This window comes from Marmota monax, unplaced genomic scaffold, assembly GCF_021218885.2.
Source record: "Marmota monax isolate L192 unplaced genomic scaffold, Marmota_monax_Labrador192_F-V1.1 WCK01_AAM20220418_F8-fsc00011, whole genome shotgun sequence".
NCBI lineage: Eukaryota > Metazoa > Chordata > Mammalia > Rodentia > Sciuridae > Marmota > Marmota monax.
The window spans coordinates 7,256,650-7,275,875 of NW_026693082.1; the positions used below are offsets into that span (position 1 = coordinate 7,256,650).

The 19,226-nt window shown below is 34.7% G+C and overlaps 1 protein-coding gene across 2 annotated transcripts in view; it reads left to right on the top strand.

Moving 5' to 3' along the window:
• Brca2 (BRCA2 DNA repair associated) overlaps positions 1-19,226 on the top strand; it is a 77,427-nt gene that overhangs the window by 36,583 nt on the left and 21,618 nt on the right. For both annotated transcript variants that reach the window (XM_046454254.2, XM_058582516.1), the window contains exons 13-21: positions 2,258-2,327; positions 6,401-6,834; positions 7,359-7,540; positions 8,664-8,851; positions 10,740-10,910; positions 11,599-11,953; positions 15,814-15,969; positions 16,087-16,231; positions 17,479-17,600. In XM_046454254.2, the coding sequence (XP_046310210.1) occupies positions 2,258-2,327; positions 6,401-6,834; positions 7,359-7,540; positions 8,664-8,851; positions 10,740-10,910; positions 11,599-11,953; positions 15,814-15,969; positions 16,087-16,231; positions 17,479-17,600 (1,823 nt within the window). The remainder of the gene's footprint in view (positions 1-2,257; positions 2,328-6,400; positions 6,835-7,358; positions 7,541-8,663; positions 8,852-10,739; positions 10,911-11,598; positions 11,954-15,813; positions 15,970-16,086; positions 16,232-17,478; positions 17,601-19,226) is intronic.

The following is a 19,226-nucleotide window of genomic DNA, read 5'->3' on the forward strand; positions in this document are numbered from 1 at the left end:
AATGCTTAATTCTTTGAAGAAATGAGATGATTGTGTAGCTCAGCTCAATCATTACAGTGCATTTTCTTGAGACTGGTGATATTAAAGTATGTTGCAGAATACGTGAGAAAACATGGATAACATCTCAGGATTGTTATTATGACATTTTGACAACTTCGATCTCCTAAAGGAGATCCTCCTCCATAAAAGATTCTTTTGAGTTTTTGTCTTTAGATGTATCCTTAATACATTGTTTTTTGTTGTTGTTGTTATTTTATGGTGCTGGGGATTGAACCAGGGCCTTATGCATACGAGGCAGGCACTACCAAATGAGCTATATCCCCAGCCCCTTAATACATTTTTAATGTATTGGTAAGGATGTATAATCAAAGTACTGTGTTCAAATGTCAGTCACAATAATTTTAGATAATTAAGTTAGATTTGTATCCATTTATTTTCTTTTTTCTTATTCAACATTTGAGTAAATAACATACAGTATTTCACAACATAATCCTTACCACCATATACTTGTCACATCCTGTTTTTTTAGTTCAAAACTTGGTTCATAATCTTTCATCGAATAATTGTCACATGGCATAATTCTGTTCTTCACGCCATTTAAAAGGTGAACAGCAGCAATGTATTCAACACTGGCATATGGGTGCACATTTGTCTTCTCGCACACTGCACATCGTGAGTCTGGAATTCTCAGGGCACATGCACTGTCAGCATACTTACAAAAGTCAACTTGCATGGTTTGTCTAGAGCACTGCAGTACTATGGGTAAACACTTCTTAGTGGTGCTGAGCACAGCATGTTAGAAAACTAAACCACTGATTGCAGCACAGAATCTTGGACCCAGAAGATTAAGTTTTGTAGTTCATACTTCACAATACTGTAGTAAATTTTCTCAAGTATAATATTTCAGTTGTAATGCACAAATCAGTAATGTCTAATCTGTTTACTTTTTTCAGACCAGAAAATTGTTTGCTAAACTGTCATGTGCATTGATTTAAACTATTCAGTTTTAACATATATTCACAAGTATTCCATGCATCCTAATCTTGCACCAGTTTAGTAATAAATGACTTTTAAGTAATACCAGTACAATTTAAAAAAAAAAATCACATGATTGTCATACTCCATTTTTTTTTAAAGAGAAAGAGAATTTTTTTTTTTTTTTGTAGATGGACACAACACAATGCCTTTATGTTTTATGTGGTGCTAAAAATCGAACCCGGGTCCTGCCCATGCTAGGCGAGCGCTCTTCTGCTGAGCCACAATCCCAGCCCATACCCCATTTTTTTTGCCAAAAAAAAAAAAAGCATAAGTTCTGTGACTATTATGCAATGAAATACAGTATTTACATGGTTCATTTGCAAACAGTATAGAAAGATATACTTGGAAAGGTCAGTTCTTCCTTATTACTCCATGTTCTTTACCACTTCCCCTACCTCTTGGCTCACCTTTTTTTTTAAGTATCTTGGTGGTGCTGGGATTGAAACCAGGGCCTTGTGCATACTAGTGCTCATACCGCTGACTGTGCCTTAGCCCTTGCTCACTTTTGAAATAGTTTTTTTTTTTTTTTTTTTTAATTCTTTTTGATGATTTCTTCTTGTTAAAAAAAATATATATGTGTGTTCTCACTGTCTTTCTTACTCAAAAAGATAGATAGATAGATAGACAGACAGACTGCTTTTACTTAAAAATTTATTTGGGGATTACCCCATAATGAGTATATAGAGATCTTTCTCATTCATTCTTATGGTTACATGGTACTTGATTATATGGCTGTATCAGTGTATCCTAGCTTATTCAGTCAATCCCCTATTAATGATTTAATTAATTAAAAGTTTTATAGGTATAAATAATATACTGAGAATGAATAATATCTAAAGCTTTGCTTCTCTTTATGTTTATACTATGAGTTATTTGGTATATAGCTATTATCAATTTGAATGCACTGACTCTGTGCCTTAGCCCTTGCTCACCTTTTGATGATTTCTTCTTGTTAAAAAAAAAAAATAAGTATGTGTTCCCCTGTCTTTCTTACTTAAAAATAAGAAAGACATAGATAAAAAGATAGATATAGATAGAAATACTGTTTTTACAAAATATTTCTTTTGATAAATATTTCTTTTGAATCTATTGAAAATTTAAAGCCTATAATTGTCTCGAATTTTGTATAAATATTTACAATTAGAGATGTAATAGGCCAATAGAAAATAAAATCTCCCATTATATTTTTATTGATAATGTAAAATAATTTTCTCTCTAGGCACAATAAATGATAGAAGATTATTTACCCATCACATTTCTTTAGAGCCAATTATCTGTGGACCCTTTCGGTGAGATGTTTACCTTGTTTTTCAATTTTACTAATATAATTAGAAAAAAAATGTGGCTTTAGGAATTATTTCTAAAACTAATGGTACTGCTATGCAGTAAAGAAATTAACACTTCCCTTTTTGAAAGCCTGTATAAGGATTAAGTAATTCAATATTTTGGTATTTTATAGTGCTGTTTATACTGTTATTTTATTTTTTTAGTTTCATGGCAGCCTTGTAAAGTACACAAACTGATTACATGCCAATTTTGTGAATGATGTACAGAGGTTGAGAAGAATTAAGGAAATATTAAAAATAATTAACAATAAGATGGCAGATATTGAAGATATCCTTTTATCTCTCCTTCTCTAAAGCCTACTAAAATTACCAAGATAATTTTTAAAAATACGTTTTTAGTTGTAGACGGACACAATATCTCTTTTTATGTTGTGCTGAGGATCGAACCCAGTACCTCACACATCTAAGACAAGCACTCTACCACTGAGCCACAGCTCCAGCCCAAGAGAATTTTTTAAACATGTAATTCCCAAGAACTCTGATCAAAAGAAACAAATACCAAAAGTTTGGAAGCCAAAAATGTGAATGACTTAGTAAACCTAAGAAAGCTAAAACCTGTCATTAGGGCAAGCAGAGAAGCTACCAGTTTACCCCAAACAACCCGAGAAAGACTCAAATTGGCAGCGCAATGTATTTCTCTTGGTAAAGTAGAAGAAGTAAGATTAGATAAAATTCTGTTTAAGAACCATCTGGTTCCCCTCCTCTGTTGCTAATAGGCATTTATTGCTCTTTCCCGGAAAACCAGGTGGTTAGTTATTCCATTGAGCAGTTAAATTGGAGTTCTGATTTGGAGGTGGGATAAGAAAAGGGAACACAAGCCACAGTTGGAAGGGTACTGAAAACAGGAATTAAGTAAAAATCTGTATATCAAGCAGTGAGACGCTTAGCCTCCTACCCACCTTTGGTTCCCAAATGCTGACAAGACTGGAAGATTTGGAAGTAGAGGGGCCTCAGGGAATATGACCAGCCCAACAGAAAAGACCTAAAAATACTGTTACCAGTATTCAAATGAAACAGCATAGCCAGTCATCAGACAGTTAATCCAATAATTGACAGGTTCTGTAAACATATGGAAACTTCTGTTCAGCTCTTTAGTGCATCTTTTTAAATGAGCAAAGATCATTGGAAGGAAGCCACTATGAAAGATGGTAGCCAAAATACAAAAACAAAAGCAAAAAAAGATAGAGGAAACAGATTATGCAAGTAGAATAATTTGAAAAAACTTAGATATTCTCAGATAAGATATATCTTAATATAAGAAAAAATTACTATAAAAAGAGCTCTTAGAAATTAAAAATATGATGACACAAGTAAATTAACTCTCTAGAAGAAGCAGGGGCTAAAAATCTCTTCTCTAAAATCCCTGGCAACCACTGTCTCCATAGTTTTGCCTTTCCCAGAATACTATATAATTGGAATTATATAGTATATAGTATTTTCATGATGGCACTTTTACTTAGCAATGTGAATTAAAGGTTCCATTGTACCTTGATAACTCTTCATTTTTGCACTGAATAATATTCCATTATATAGGTAGATATTGATCAATTAATCTATTGAAGGCCATCTTTCTTGTGTTTCTGTCCTCACACAAGGACAGCTTCATTTGTTTCAATTTTAGGCAATTATGAATAAAGCTTCCATAAATATTAGTGTGCAAATTTTGTGTGAGCATCATTTTTTCAGATGATTTGGGTAAATAACAGGGATCATGATTGCTGGATCATATGGTTAAGAGGACATTTGGTTTTGTGAGAAATTGCCAAATTACTTTCCAAAACGGATGTACCATTTGGAACTCCCATCAGTAATGAATGAGACTTCCTGTTGCTCCACATATTCACTGGCATTGGGTTTTCTCAGTAATGTGGATTTTTGCCTTTCTAACAGAAAGATAGTGGTGTATCATTTTTGTTTTAGTTTGCAATTTCTAATGATATATGTTATTGTATTAGCATCTTTTCATAGCTTATTGGCCATCTGTGTCTTACTTGGTAAGGTTTCTGTTAAGATTTCTAGCTATTGTTAAATTGGGTTTGTTTTTTTCTTATAGATTTTAAGAATTGTTTGTGTATTTTAGACACCAGAACTTTGTCTAATACATGTTTTGCAAATATTTAAAAAAAATAGAAATGGAAAATAATATTAACGATAATAATAGTAGCAGGGGCTGGAGGTATAACTCAGTGGTAAAGTGCATGCTAGCATGTGTAAGGCCCTGAGTTTGATCCCCAGCATGCCACACAGGAAAAAAACGAACATTTTTTTTTAGCCTGGTGCATACTAATCCCAGCTACTTGGGAGGCTGAAGGAGGAAGATCCCAAGTTCAAGGCCAGCATGGGTAACATGGTGAGATCCCGTCTCAAAAACAAAACATTACTTAAGTAATGCTTTAATTTTACCTTGCAGGCAAACTGTTCTGAAGCTCTATTTTCTGTTCCAAAGTGCTCTTGCTGCTTCTCTAGACTGAACATCACATTTGTGATTCTGGAATTTCTCTTCAATTCCATTCCAAGAGCTACCTTTTTCTATGTTTAATTCATGTTTCTAAAGTTCCACATTTTTCTCCTTATTTATGCACTTGTTTTGGTTACTTTTCTGAGAAAAATGCATGGGAGATAAATCTTTTGGCACTATGCATCTGAAAAATATCTATTCTTACTCAATTTTTGATGTGCTGGGGATTGAACCTAGAGCCTCATGCATGGTAGGCAGGTTCACTGACACTGAGCTACATCCACAGCCTGTCTACCCACCCTCTTAATTGATGTTTAGTCAGTGATAGGATTTTTGGATAGAAACCATTTTGTCTCAGAATATAATACATTCATCTATAAAATGCGCTTAGTTATAATACAAATGTTGGAAATTGATAGAATCAAATACAGTTTTATATATACTGTAAAGTGGAGGTGGTGTTGACAGAGATAAATCTTCGTTTTCCATAGTGGGAGGTTATTAGCAACTGCATTGAGAACAATTTCTCAAAATAGTGAGAGAAAGGAGAGCTCATTTAGTGAAAATTGAGGAAGTGGAAAAATTACCTGTTGAAGAAAGTTGAGCACAGAGTGTAGGTAACGATGAATATTACCTTGAAGTAGAAATAAGGCTGAGAAAAATGTGCCTACATAAAGAAGCACTCAAAAAATGTATAAACAGGGGCTGGGGTTATGGATCAACGGTAGAGCGCTTTCCCCACACATTCAAGGCCTTGGGTTTGATCCTCGGCACCACATAAAAATAAATAAAAAATAAAGTTTTATTAAAAAAAAAAAGATTATTTTTAAAAATAAATGTATAAACGGGCTGGGGCAGTAGCTCAGTGGCAGAGCACTTACCTTGAACATGTAAGGCACTGGGTTCTATCCTCAGCACCACATAAAAATAATAAAGATATTGTGTCCATCTACAATTGAAAAAAATATTTGGGGCTGGGGTTGTGGCTCAGTGGTAGAGCGTTCGCCTCCCATGTGCGAGACCCTGGGTTCGATCCTCAGCACCACAGAAAAATAAGTCAATAAATAAAGGTATTGTGTCCAACTACAACTAAAAAATAAATATTTAAAAAAAAAAGAAATGTATATACAGGTGGAGGAGACGGGGAGAATACTATTTGAAAGAGTAAGACTTATGAATAGAATGAATTATTAGATGGGCTCAAGAGTTCTGGTAAAAGCAGAAGCCAGAGAGGATGGGCAGATATTTCACTAATAAGGAGGTAAGGAAGGAGTCCTGTGGTAAAATTGAATGGGACACACACTGAGAAGACCCACTTTTGACAGACTCTGTTGTACTCTATTGTGTTAAATAGATTGTAAAATCAAAGGCTAGAAATAAATGTGTAAGAAACAGTTATAGCCTAGAAAAGTATGGTATTGTTTTGGAATGGTAACCATGATGAATGCAAAACAATTATCTGAATAGAATTGCCATGTAGCATTTGAGAGTCTACAAAAATGGCATATACCTAAACATGTGTATGATCAGACTTAAATATTTTCTCTCTCTAATGTAGCACAACTAAGAAACAGCAAGAAACCCAGAAACCAAATTTTACTGTACCTGGTCAGAAATTTCTATCTAAATCTCATCTTTATGAACACCTGACTTCAGAAAAATCTTCAAGCAATTTGCCAGTTTCAGAGCAGCCACTTTATAAAGATCCCGCTACAAGAAACGAAAAAATGAGATACTCAATTACTACAGGAAAATCAAACAAAGTCTTTGTCCCACCTTTCAAAACTAAATCACATTTTTACAGAGATGAACATTGTGTTTCCAAGAATATTAATTTGGGTGAAAACAAACAAAAACAAAGAAACATAAATGAATGTGGCTCTTGTGATAAGGAAAACAATATTAACGACAGTGATATTCATCAATTTGACAAAATCAGCACCAGTCAAGTAACAACTATGATTGTCCCAAATTGTGAAGAAGAATCTTTAGGTTTGTGAGATAATTTGTGTGACCCATTTTTGCCTTTTGGTTAGATATTTCTCGTTAAAATCTTGTAGTAATATTCTTGAAGGGTTTCCCTATTTTGTGGTGATTAATAATTTCAGAACCTTTTTTAATGTTTTAGATTTTCTAAATCCAAAGATTAGGTTTAAATTATTCCAGTGATTTGTTTTGATTTCCCCAAAGAACTTGTGGCCTTTCTTGTTTAAAAAAATTTTTAAAAGACTACTAGACACACAATCCAGGACTGTTATTTATGGAGTATATTTTATCATGCTACTAATTGTCTTCTAAAATTGAAATAAAAGTAATAGATGTATGTCTAATCTTTATGTACAATTTAACAAGTTGAAATTTTATTATCTCTGAAAATTTAAAAATGATAGGGGCTCCTTTTTTCAATGCATGTAAAATTAGAGTAAATTGATACATGTAGTTTTATAAAGCAGGGGGTGCACTTTCTAAATTTACATTTAGATTTATTTTTTTGCTAATTATTTGGTCTTTAACAGATTTAATTATAAGCCTTCAGAATGCCAGAGAGAAACAGGATATGCGAATTAAAAAGAAACAAGAACAACATATCTTTCCACAGCCAGGCAGTCTATATCTTGCAAAAACCTCCACTCTTCCTCGAATCTCTCTGAAAGCAGCAGTAGGAGGCCGAGCTCCCTCTGCGTGTTCTCATAAACAGGTACACTTTTGTGTATTGTACTAATATCTTCTGTGGCACTCTTCCATTAATAGTTTAAGTACGGGCAAATTGTTTAAGAATGAAAAAAAATTAGTGAAATAATGGATGAAAGAGATCACTGCGCTTCCTAATCCACCTACCTACCTGGCAGCCTCCCTCTTGGCCTTTCCTTACCAAAGTGATCTGTGCTTCAAAATTACTTTTTCTTTTTCCCCTATCTTTCTTATTTATTTCATTACTATAAGTGCTGTCAGCTAGGCCTTAAATCTCAGCCCTAAAGACTATTTACATATTTAAAAGAGATTTCTGGTTAAGCTACTACTAGTAGTCTAGGTAGAATTTTTCACAATGAAAAAATGGAAATAATATTAATAGCTCACATTTATTGAGCCGTTTCCAAGTACTGAGCACTTAGCATTTTACATGCATTGGTTCTATTTTGCTTAATCTTTACAGTCACCCTGTATGAAAAATATCATTTTGCCCATCACTTTGTAAATGAGAGGACTGAAGCATAGAGATAAGTAACTCCCCAGAGTTATGTAATCAGAAAGTTGAAGAGCTGGAATTCTAAATCAAAGGTCTGACTCCTGAGTGAAGTGCTGAACACAGACATGTTGGGTTAAGCATGCTAGTGTGAATCTTCCTGAAACTGGGCCAGGCTTCAGTAATACTGGCACTCTCCCCTGTTCTCCTTCTCCTATACTTTTGAATTCAAGAGATTTCATAAATTATTTCTTTATCCCCACAGGAAATATCCCTTTCCTGTGGCATATTTAGCATGAAGCTTATACACTTGAATGTTTAGGTTGTTTATAATACATTAAAATTAGCTTCTAGCTAAGAAGTTTATTTATTTATTTTTGTTGTCTTTTTGTTTTTGTCTTGATGTATGTGTGTAAATGGTGGTGAGAATCAAACCCAGGGCTTTGTGCATGCTAAGCACATAGTCTACCACTGTGCTGTACCCCCAGCACAGTTAAATATTTTTATACTGAATAGTTTAATATTTAAATGAAAAATTCTTGGCAAATTCAGTTTTGACTTATTACAATTATTTTTATACTATGAAATGTTTATTTTCTTTTATTTGTCATCAAATTTTTCTGTTTATTTTGTGCAGCTCTATATGTATGGTGTTTCTAAACATTGCATAAAGATTAACAGCAAAAATGCAGGGTCTTTTCAGTTTCACACTCAGGATTATTTTAGTAAGGAAGATTTATGGGCTGGAAAGGGAGTCCAGTTGGCTGATGGTGGATGGCTCATACCCTCCAATGATGGAAAGACTGGAAAAGAAGAATTTTATAGGTACTGTATGCAAAAAGATTTTGTTAGCTTTAATATATACTATAATTCCTATAAAGTTCACTAGAAATAAATATTTTATACATTGAATCATTTTAAGTGTATTGTGATTCAGTAAGCATTCCGTTAAAATCTTATGAAAAATGAACATGATTTGTCCTGGGATTTAATGAATTTGGTTTCTTAAATTGACTTTTTCTTGTGCATTTACAAAATAAAAGTGGATAAGTTAAATTTGAATTAGACTTATGAGGGACCCACACACATACACATTTATGTCATATTCTTTTTTATTATATATTTTAATAAGTACAAAATATAAATACTAAAAGTTACACAGAAATATTTAAATATCAGTAATACCAAATAACAAGAAAATCTCAAAGCTCTAAAACATCAATAATTTAGGAACTATATAACTACTTTTGAGTCTAATGTTTACACAAACATAATTTAAAAATTTTTGCCATTAAGATGTATCACCTCACACCAAGCGCAAGAGATGGGAATTCTTTCTCTAGAACCCTTATTTTTAAAAACTCTGCATCCTTCCAAAATTAATAATCTTAAATATTTTTTCCTGAAGATATTTTTTACTTTTTTGGAGTAGTTTAAAATAGGAGCCCTATTTACATCATGCATGCATCTTAGATAACTAACATCTGCTGTAGATTGTAGTAGGAGAAGTATAGTAAAACCATTGTATTTTCTTGTACTACAGAGAATGCATAGCATGGAGCTTGAGTGATTATTCTGTAGTCAAGTGGTCAGGGTTCATAGTGTTGAGTCACCTATGGGTTGTCTCTGGATCATTCAGTGAATATTTATTGTGCATCCACTATGTGCCAGGTATTATTCTGGACACTAGGCATCACAAAGCAAAAAAAAAAAAAAAACAAAAAAGGTAGTTGCTTTAATGAGTCATGCATTCTACTGGGGTGGAAAGAACAGAAAGTTTTAAAAATAGCCAGTAATTTCTATGTTGGAAGGTGATGAATACTCTGAAAATGGATAAAGCTGGATAGGTGTTAGAGAATAAAACTGTTTTATGCTGATGCATGTCATTCAGCAGAGAGGGAAGAAATTGATGGTGCAGGAGGAGTCATTTCTTAGGTGAAGGATGGAGCAACAGAGGGTGGGAGCTGGTGCACCAATGGCAGAAGGTAGCGGATAAGGACACAGGGGCTGTGGTGAGTAGGTGTGAAGAGGGAGGCTGTGGAAGTCCTCTTTTGAGTACTTCTGTTGTCTTAGGGCTCAGAGAGAGTACAAGACAATAGAAGCAGTTAGAGATTTGAGAAGAGAGGGAATGCTGCCAAGGAAGCACCAGAACTAGGGAAGAGTTTTCCTGGGTGTGATTTTAAAAGCATTCCCTTTTTGTGGTCCTGGGGATTGAACCCAGGGACACTTAACCACTGAGCCACATCCCAGCTCTTTTTCATTTTTTGAGTCAGGATCTCACTAAGTTGCTCATGGCCTCACTAAGTTGCTGAGTCTAACTTTGAACCTATGATCCTCCTGCCTCAGCCTCCCATGTTGCTGGGAGTACAGGCATGCTCCACCATTCCTGGCTTAAAAACATTCTCTTTAATAGAACAGTAGTCTAAAATATAATTATTTTAAATTAGCAACTTAATTTTCCAGCAACAACTCTACATGAGTTGAAAGCATTGTATTGACTGTTCTGTTAAGTGGAGTTTTTATTAGTATGCTATTTTGATAAGTGCTAAATGATTTTCTAAAATTTTATTACTTATAGATCATATGGTCACTTGTAAAACCTTTTGAATCATGTACAATATAGTTTTATGTATAAAGAATAATTATAATTGTTTAACATAATATCATCAACCTATATGTTTGTTATTATATTATTATGCATTTATTTGTTCAGGGCTTTGTGTGACACCCCAGGTGTTGACCCAAAACTTATTTCTAGAGTTTGGGTCTATAATCACTACAGATGGATTATATGGAAACTGGCAGCTATGGAATTTGCTTTTCCTAAGGAATTTGCTAATAGATGCCTAAATCCAGAAAGGGTTCTTCTTCAACTAAAATACAGGCAAGTTTAAAGTATTATATTAAGTAATCTTAAACTGTGGTATAATTCAGGTATTTGCTCAGTCTGTGACTTCTGTGTCAAAGATGGTACCTGAGCCAGTTCCCATCCTACCCTGCTTCATGTTGTATAGAGTTGTTCTCTAGTTATTGCCCAGACCACTTAGAGAGGTCATACATTCATTTATTACCTCTGGTTTTTCTCTTCCCCCAACTTTCTCTTCAACTACTTGGCATATGAGAAGAATATGACTTACTAATCTGATCAATTATACAGATATTAATAATAAAGCATTTTTGTATTTTTAAATTTTAGTTTTCATATTTTAACAATATAAAAATGTATTTTCTACCTAAAAGTTTTTCAAGTATTTCTCAGTATTTCTTTGCCAAATTAATTGGGGCAGGGGGCGGGGTGTAGGGTACCAGGGACTGTACTCAGGGGCACTTGACCACTGAGCCACATCCCCAGCCCTTTTTTGTATTTTATTTTTGTTCTCATTGAGTTGCTTAGTGCCTCACTGTTGCTAAGCTGACTTTGCATTCTAAATACTCCTGCCGCAGCCTCCCAAGCCCTGGGTTTACAGGTGTTTGCCAGTGTACCCAGCTGCTAAATTAATTTTATTCTCAATTACTCAGTGACTTTGTTTATGGTGCAATTCCTAAAACAGGCATTTTCTTTTCATTTTTAGATATGATGTGGAAATTGATAGAAGCAGAAGATCTGCTATAAAAAAGATCCTGGAAAGGGATGATACAGCTGCAAAAACACTAGTCCTCTGTGTTTCTGACATCATTTCATCCATCACTGACATATCTGAAACTTCTAGCAGTAAAACTAATGGTGTAGATGCCAAGAAAGTGGCCATTATTGAACTTACAGATGGATGGTATGCTGTCAAGGCCCTGTTGGACCCTCCTCTCTTAGCGCTCTTAAAGAATGGGAGACTGGCTGTAGGTCAGAAGATCGTTATTCATGGAGCAGATTTGGTGGGCTCTCCTGATGCCTGTACACCTCTTGAAGCCCCAGAATCTCTTATGTTAAAGGTAAATTAAATTAATGCACACTGGATAAGAATCAAGCCGCTGACTCATTTAAATTCAAGAGAGGTCTTATACTTAAATTTTTAAATTTACTTATGTTAGTAAAATTGCTATATTTCTTGAAAACGTTCTGACAATGTAAGAGGCAGATTATTTAGACAATTTGTGTCATTTTGGGAAGAGCCAGAGATATTTCTTGAGCTAAATATTGTTCCAATTAAAGAGAAAGTCAATTTGTACTAGAATTTGGTTTCAATACCTATATCCTTTACTGCCGTCTTCTCATAGCTTTGTTTCTGCTTGATTACTTGATCAGATCCCCTTTCCAGTGTGATTAGAGAATTAGGTTTTAGTGCTTCTCAAATGTGTAGTAATAAAATACCTCTGGTCTCTGTGTGTATTTGAAACCATACAACAGGATATTGTCATGTTGAATAGTAGCAGTATTGCCATTAAAAGTTACTGATGATGTTGCACATACAGATTCAATGACATGGTAACCTTGTAGAAAATTTACTTCAGTTGTATGCTGCATCTCTAATTCAGGGGAGAATTTCATAAATTAAACATTTTTAAGGTAAAGAGATTTTATTTGGCCTTTCATCAAGCGAAAACAGGCTTCTGGTTTGTTGCTTAGAATATCAAAGTTGTGATGGTTTTCATCTTCTTGTTTGTTATTTGTTATTATTAAATCTGTGTGTGTGCATAGTTCGGAAAGTCACATAATATAAGGCTTATGACCAAAACAAAAGCTATCCCTAGCACATCTCCTCTTTGTGCTTCAGAAGTGACCATTAACAATCACGTGGCTATTTCTTTTGTTTATACTGCCATGTCTTTTCCCCTTCAGTTTATACATTAACTAATAACTTCCTGCTGTAGAAGATGAAGATTTAGGTCTCTTACACCACACCACCACATATTTCTCTTCCCCCATATCCCCATACCAGTGTGGCATAATTTTTAGTGAAGTTTATACTCGGTGTTTACATTATAATAACTATGAAAATATTTTCTGCAACATAGTACATATATACTATATCCTTTCTTTATCATTTACTGCTTTCCCTGGAGTTATTACATGTCTTCTTTGTTTTTTACTTTTCTACATCCTTACCACTGACATCTTACTCTTTATTGTGTGTGTATATGTGTGCATGCTAGAAACCCTATTTCCTGGATTCTGTGTCATCTTTCTAGACTTATTCCCTGGTTCTAAGGGCCTACAACTTCTAATCTTATAGAGAAAGTGAACTTGAAGTTTTTTGAAATCTTATTGTACGGTCAACTGAATATAAAAATCTAGGTTGAAATTATTCCTCCAAGCCGGGCTTGATGGTTATGTACATGTAATCCCTACAACCTGCCTCAGCAAATTAGCAAGGCCCTTAGTGAAACCCTGTCTCAAAATACAAAATAAAAAGCTCTGAGGATATAGCCATCCCTGGGTTCAATCCTCAGAACAAAAATAAATAAGTAAATCATTCCTTCAAAATTTTGGAGGACATTTCTTTATTAACTTCTTCTAATATAGTTTTTACCACTAGTGTAGCTTATTACTAAGCTTATTGCTATTTTTATTCTTAATCCTTCATTTTGTGGTCTGATTTAAGATTTTTTTTTCCTCCACTATTCTAAAATTTCACAGTATTCTACTTCAGTGTCTTTTTCTTTCTTTTTTTTAAATTGTGGGTATTGTGTATCCAATCTAGGAACAATGTATTTTACTAAGTTGTGGGAAATTTTCTTAAAGTGATTCTTTTATAATTTTCTTATTTTTTCTCGGTTTCCTAATATTAGGGCACTAGACTGCTTGGATTAGTCCTATAATTTTCCAGTCTTTTCTCACTATTTTGTTATTGTTGTCTCTTTCCCACTTCTTTTCTAAAATAGTTCTTAATTTTTTCTTCTAATCACTAAAGTGAATTTGTTTCTACCAGCATAATTTTTTATTTCAGGAGACTTTATCATTCCCTAAATGTTTTTTGTTCTTGCTACATTTGGCTGTTGTTTTATAGGTACAATATCTTATCTTTCTGAAGCAATTGCATAATGTTTTATTTTCATTTTGTCTTTCCTGCTTCCTGCATTTTTTTGTGAGAACCTCTTTTTCTTTTTGTTTGGGTCTTTCAGATTGTAGACTTCCTTGACTGGCGATCACTTTCAGGGAAGGACTTGTCAGCTTATAGGGCAAAGAGGTGGGGATTTGGGTTTTTAGTTAGAAGATCCTCAAATACCAGTGACTATACCAAGAGGTGAGCAGAGTAAAGAAACAATAGGAGACTCATTGTCACCATGAGGATTTTCACTTCAGTTCTGTATTTACTATGATAACATCTCTCCCCTACCCTCATTGCATCTACCCAGTGTTCAGAGTATGGGATACATGTGGTTTAGCCTCCCCAGAAGTGGAGTCCCCTGGGTTCTATTTTAATGGGATAAGGGACAGCCACCTGGCTGCTTGGAATAGGAGAGGAAATCTGGGGTCTTAATGATCTTTGTACAAAATTTCAACCACTCTTTCTATTTTCTGCCCTACTTTATGTACCTGCCTTCAGGGTACCTGTCAGCTCCAATTTTTTAGTGTTTTCTTTAATTATTTGTGTCTTATTGGCTTCTTATGACAAATTTGATGGCTGAGTAATCTTGGTCAAGTTATCAACTGTAAAATGGGAATAAATCTAAGGACTATTATAAACATTAAATGTTAATAGTTGTAAAGTAGTTAACATCATGCTGGCCACCATAGTAAATGCTCTCTGAATATTTGCAGTTTTTATTATCCATGATCATTCTCGGGCTGCTTTGTCATTTACTCATCCAACAAATTTTTAGCTTCCAAAATTTTGATGATGTCACATCTGTTGCTCTTTCTCATTCTATTTGTCCTAATGAGTTTTCCACCATGTTTGTGTTAGTTTTTGTCATTTTGACCAAAATACCTGACAGAAACAGGTTAGAGGAGGAAAAGTTTATTCTCACGGTTTCAGAGGTTCAGGACATGGTTAGCCAACCTCATTGCTCTGGGCCTAAGGTAAGGCAGAATAACGTGGTGGAAGGGTATGGCAGATGAAGGCTGCTTAGCTCATGACAACTGGGAAGCAAAGAGAGAGAGAACTGAGCAAGGGGCCAAGGACAGATGTAGTCCAAGGCCATACTCCAGTGACCTACTTCCTTTAGCCATGCCCCACCTCCCTACAGTTACCATCCACCAGTCCATTCAGTTATCAGTGGATTAAGCCACTGATGAGGTCAGAGTGTTAATCATGCCTAAAAGCCCAACCTTGCCACATTGGGAATTTTAACTTTCAAAACACAAACTTTTCAGGAGACATTCCAGATTCAAGCCATAACAATATTTAAATTGAAGATCCTTTGATCTACTATCTAATACAAACATTTAACACCAATGTTTGATATAATAGAAATGTTTATAAGAAGTACTATATTTTGAGAATATTTTCACTTGTACACTTTTCAGTTTTCCTTTTTGGGGGGCTAGGGAATACCAGAGATTGAACTCAAGGACACTCGACCACTGAGCCACATCCCCAGTCCTATTTTGTATTTTATTTAGAGACAGGGTCTCACTGAGTTGCTTAGCACCTCGCTGTTGCTGAAGATGGCTTTGAATCCACAGTCCTCCTGCCTCAGCCTCCAGAGTTGCTGGGATTACAGGCATGTGCCACCAGGCCCAGCTGTACACTTTTCATTTTTCTACTTACTTCTTTACTAACCTTCTTAAGACATTTCAAAGTGAATATTTTAAAAGCAGCCCTAATAGAATGAAAACTCTTAGAAAGTTTGGAATAGAGTTGAGTATGTATTAACTTCTAAATCAGTTTGTTTGTTAATTTGTCCAGATTTCAGCTAATAGTACTCGGCCTGCTTGCTGGTACACCAAACTCGGGTTCTTTCCTGATCCTAGACCTTTCCCTCTGCCCTTGTCATCATTGTTCAGCGACGGAGGAAATGTGGGTTGTGTTGATGTTGTTGTTCAAAGAGTATACCCTATGCAGGTATGATACATTCTTGAAGCTTACAGTGTGTTTTCTTTCTTTTGAGACAATTAATTTGAATGCTCCCTACCAGCTGTTTTTGATGTTGTTGTTGTTTTAATATAATACATTATGCAGTGGATGGAGAAGACATCTTCTGGATTGTACATATTTCGCAATGAAAGAGAAGAAGAAAAGGAAGCAGCAAGACATGCAGAGGCTCACCAAAAGAAACTAGAAACCTTGTTTGCCAAAGTGCAAGCAGAATTCGAAGAACATGAAGGTAAAGTGTGTTATATAATCCAAATTATTATTTTTCATATGAAAAATTTAAGGGCTTTTAATTTAATATTTGAGTCTGAATTTTTTTTAATATTATACAGATGCACAAATGAACATTGAACTTTTCTCAAATTATCATTGTTTATTTCCAAAACACTGACCTTTTAGATGCTCGTAATTATCTCAGGCAGTAAAAGATGATGTTCTCAGCCTTTTTTCAGGGCCCTTAAGTAAAATTCCTAGTAAGATTCAGGGTGAGGGCTGGGGCTGGGGCTGGGGCTGAATGGTAGAGCGCTTGCCTAGCACATGTGAGGCACTGGGTTTGATCCTCAGCACCACATAAAAAAGAAATAAAAGTAAAGGTATTATGTCCATCTACAACTAAATATAAATTAATAAATATATACTTTTTTTTTTTTTTTTTTTTTTTTTTTTAAGATTCAGGGTGAAGATATCTAGAGCATTCTTTTGTGGTATTAGAGAAAAAAGAGCAAAAGGAGAAAACCAGTAGATCATTTTTTCCCCTAAGCTGTTACTCTTCTTCCTTAGTGTCTTTATCTACATTATATGACTTTATATTTTTGTCTTTGGAGTGGTCAGTTTTCATGTATTCCTGGAACAAGAATTTGTTATCCTTGTGGCATCAATTTTAATAAGAAAAATTATGTTTTTAATGTTTGAACCACATAAATTTACTTTTTCTAATGTATCTTTTTGTTGCTAACAGTTTTATAATTTCCTTTTGATTTTATATTTTATTTAACTTCATATTATATATAAGTCTACAGAAAAATTGGACTCCCAATATTTTATTTGCTTAAAATTATAACAGCTCATACTATTTTCATGAATAGAGAATCAATAACAAACCTTTTTTTTGGTAAGATTTATTTTTTAGCTGTAGTTGGACACAATACCTTTATTTCATTTATTTATTCTTATGTGGTGCTGAGGATCGAACGCAGGGACCCCGCGCGTGCTAGGCGAACACTCTACCACTGAGCCACAATCTCTGCCCCTCATTTTCTTAATTTATAAATTGAGTAAACTCTTATGTGTGACTATTTTTTTTAACCATGAGTATGCCAGTTTTAAATTTTCCAAGAAAACTTTTAGCAGATTAGTGTTTTTTAATTCTTTTTTAATCTCCCTTCTTCGGGTGTTTTTTTTTTTTCCCCCTTGGTTCTCTACTTTGCACTGTTCTTAAATTTTTGGTTTAACTCATTAGTAATGCTTTTTTTCCCTTAGAACACACAGCAAAACAGTGTGTACCATCACGTGCACTAACAAGACAGCAAGTCCATGCTCTGCAGGATGGGGCAGATCTTTATGAAGCAGTAAAGAATGCACCAGACCCAGACTACCTTGAGGTGAGCCAGTAAGAGGCAGATGATGAGCCTTGATCCCCACCCTGGAATGTGGGAAGCTACATTGACTTTCTGGCTTTTATGGGAAACAAAACATCAAAATGCTACATCTTTCAAAGGGAATGAGAACACTTCTGGCATCTTGAGTGATGCACCAAGCCAGTGTGATGGGTTTTTTGGTTCTGTGTATCAGATGGGGATTGGGGAAGTACATGTATTTCTTTTTCTTTCTTTTTTTCTTTTCTTTTCTTTTTTTTTTTTTTTACTATTTTTAGTTGTAGATGGAAAAATACCTTTTTTTTTAAATTTTTTATTCTAATTTGTTATATATGACAACAGAATATATTACAATTCATATTACATGTATAGAGCATGATTTTTCATATCTCTGGTTATATACTCTCACCATTCATGTCTTCATACATGTACTTAGGGTAATGATGTCCATCTCTTTCCACCATCCTTTTTATATCCCTCCCCCTGCCTTCCCCTCCCTCCCCTTTGCCCTATCTAGAATTCGTCTATTCCTCCCATGCTTCCCTCTCAACCCCACTATGAATCAGCCGCCTCATATCAGAGAAAACATTAGGTATTTGGTTTTTGGAATTGGCTTACTTCACTTAGCATTATATTCTCCAACTCCATCCGTTTACCTGCAAATGCCATGATTTTATTCTTTTTTATTACTGAGTTATATTCCATTGGGTGTATATACCACGTTGTCTTTATCCATTCATCTACTGAAGGGCATCTAGGTTGTTTCCATAGTTTAGCTATTGTGAATTGTGCTGCACTAAACATTGATGTGGCTATGTCCCTGTAGTAGCTGTTTTTAAGTCCTTTAGGTTTAGACTGAGGAGTGGGGTAGCTGGGTCAAAAAGTGGTTCCATTCTGAGTTTTCCAAGCAATCTCCATATTGCTTTCCATATTGGCTGCACCAATTTACAGTTCCACTAGCAATGCAAATACCTTTATTTTATTTACTTATTTTATGTGGTGCTGAGGATCGAACCCATGCCTCACTCATGCTAGGTAAGTGCTCCACCACTGAGCTACAACTCCAGCCCCAAGTTCATGTATTTCATGTGTTAATTAAACATGGTTTAAAATATAGCAAAACTTGTTTATTTTATTTTAGTTGTAGTTGGATACAATACCTTTATTTATTTATTTATTTTAACTTTTTATTTATAGGTGAATACAATATCTTTATTTTATTTTTATGCTGAGGATCAAACCCAGTGCCTCATGCACACTAGGCAAGCACTCTATTTCTGAGCCACAACCTCAGCCCCACAATACTTTTATTTTATTTATTTATTTTTATATGGTGCTGAGGATTGAACCCAGGGCCTCCTCACACATTCTAGGCGAGCATTCTACCTCTGAGCCACAACCCCAGCCCCCAAACTTGTTTATTTTAAGATTAAAAAATCTTCAGTGCAGCGTCTTTGTTTCCATGTTCTTGGTTTCTCAGAGCCTACTTAGGATTGTTCATCAATTTCTACCTTAAGGATACTGGGACAGGAGATTTCCAGAAGCATTAAAGTGTGTTAAAAACAGCACAGGTTTTAGAATCACAGCTTTACCATTTATTAGCTAAGAAAATTGGGGATAAAATAGCTATAA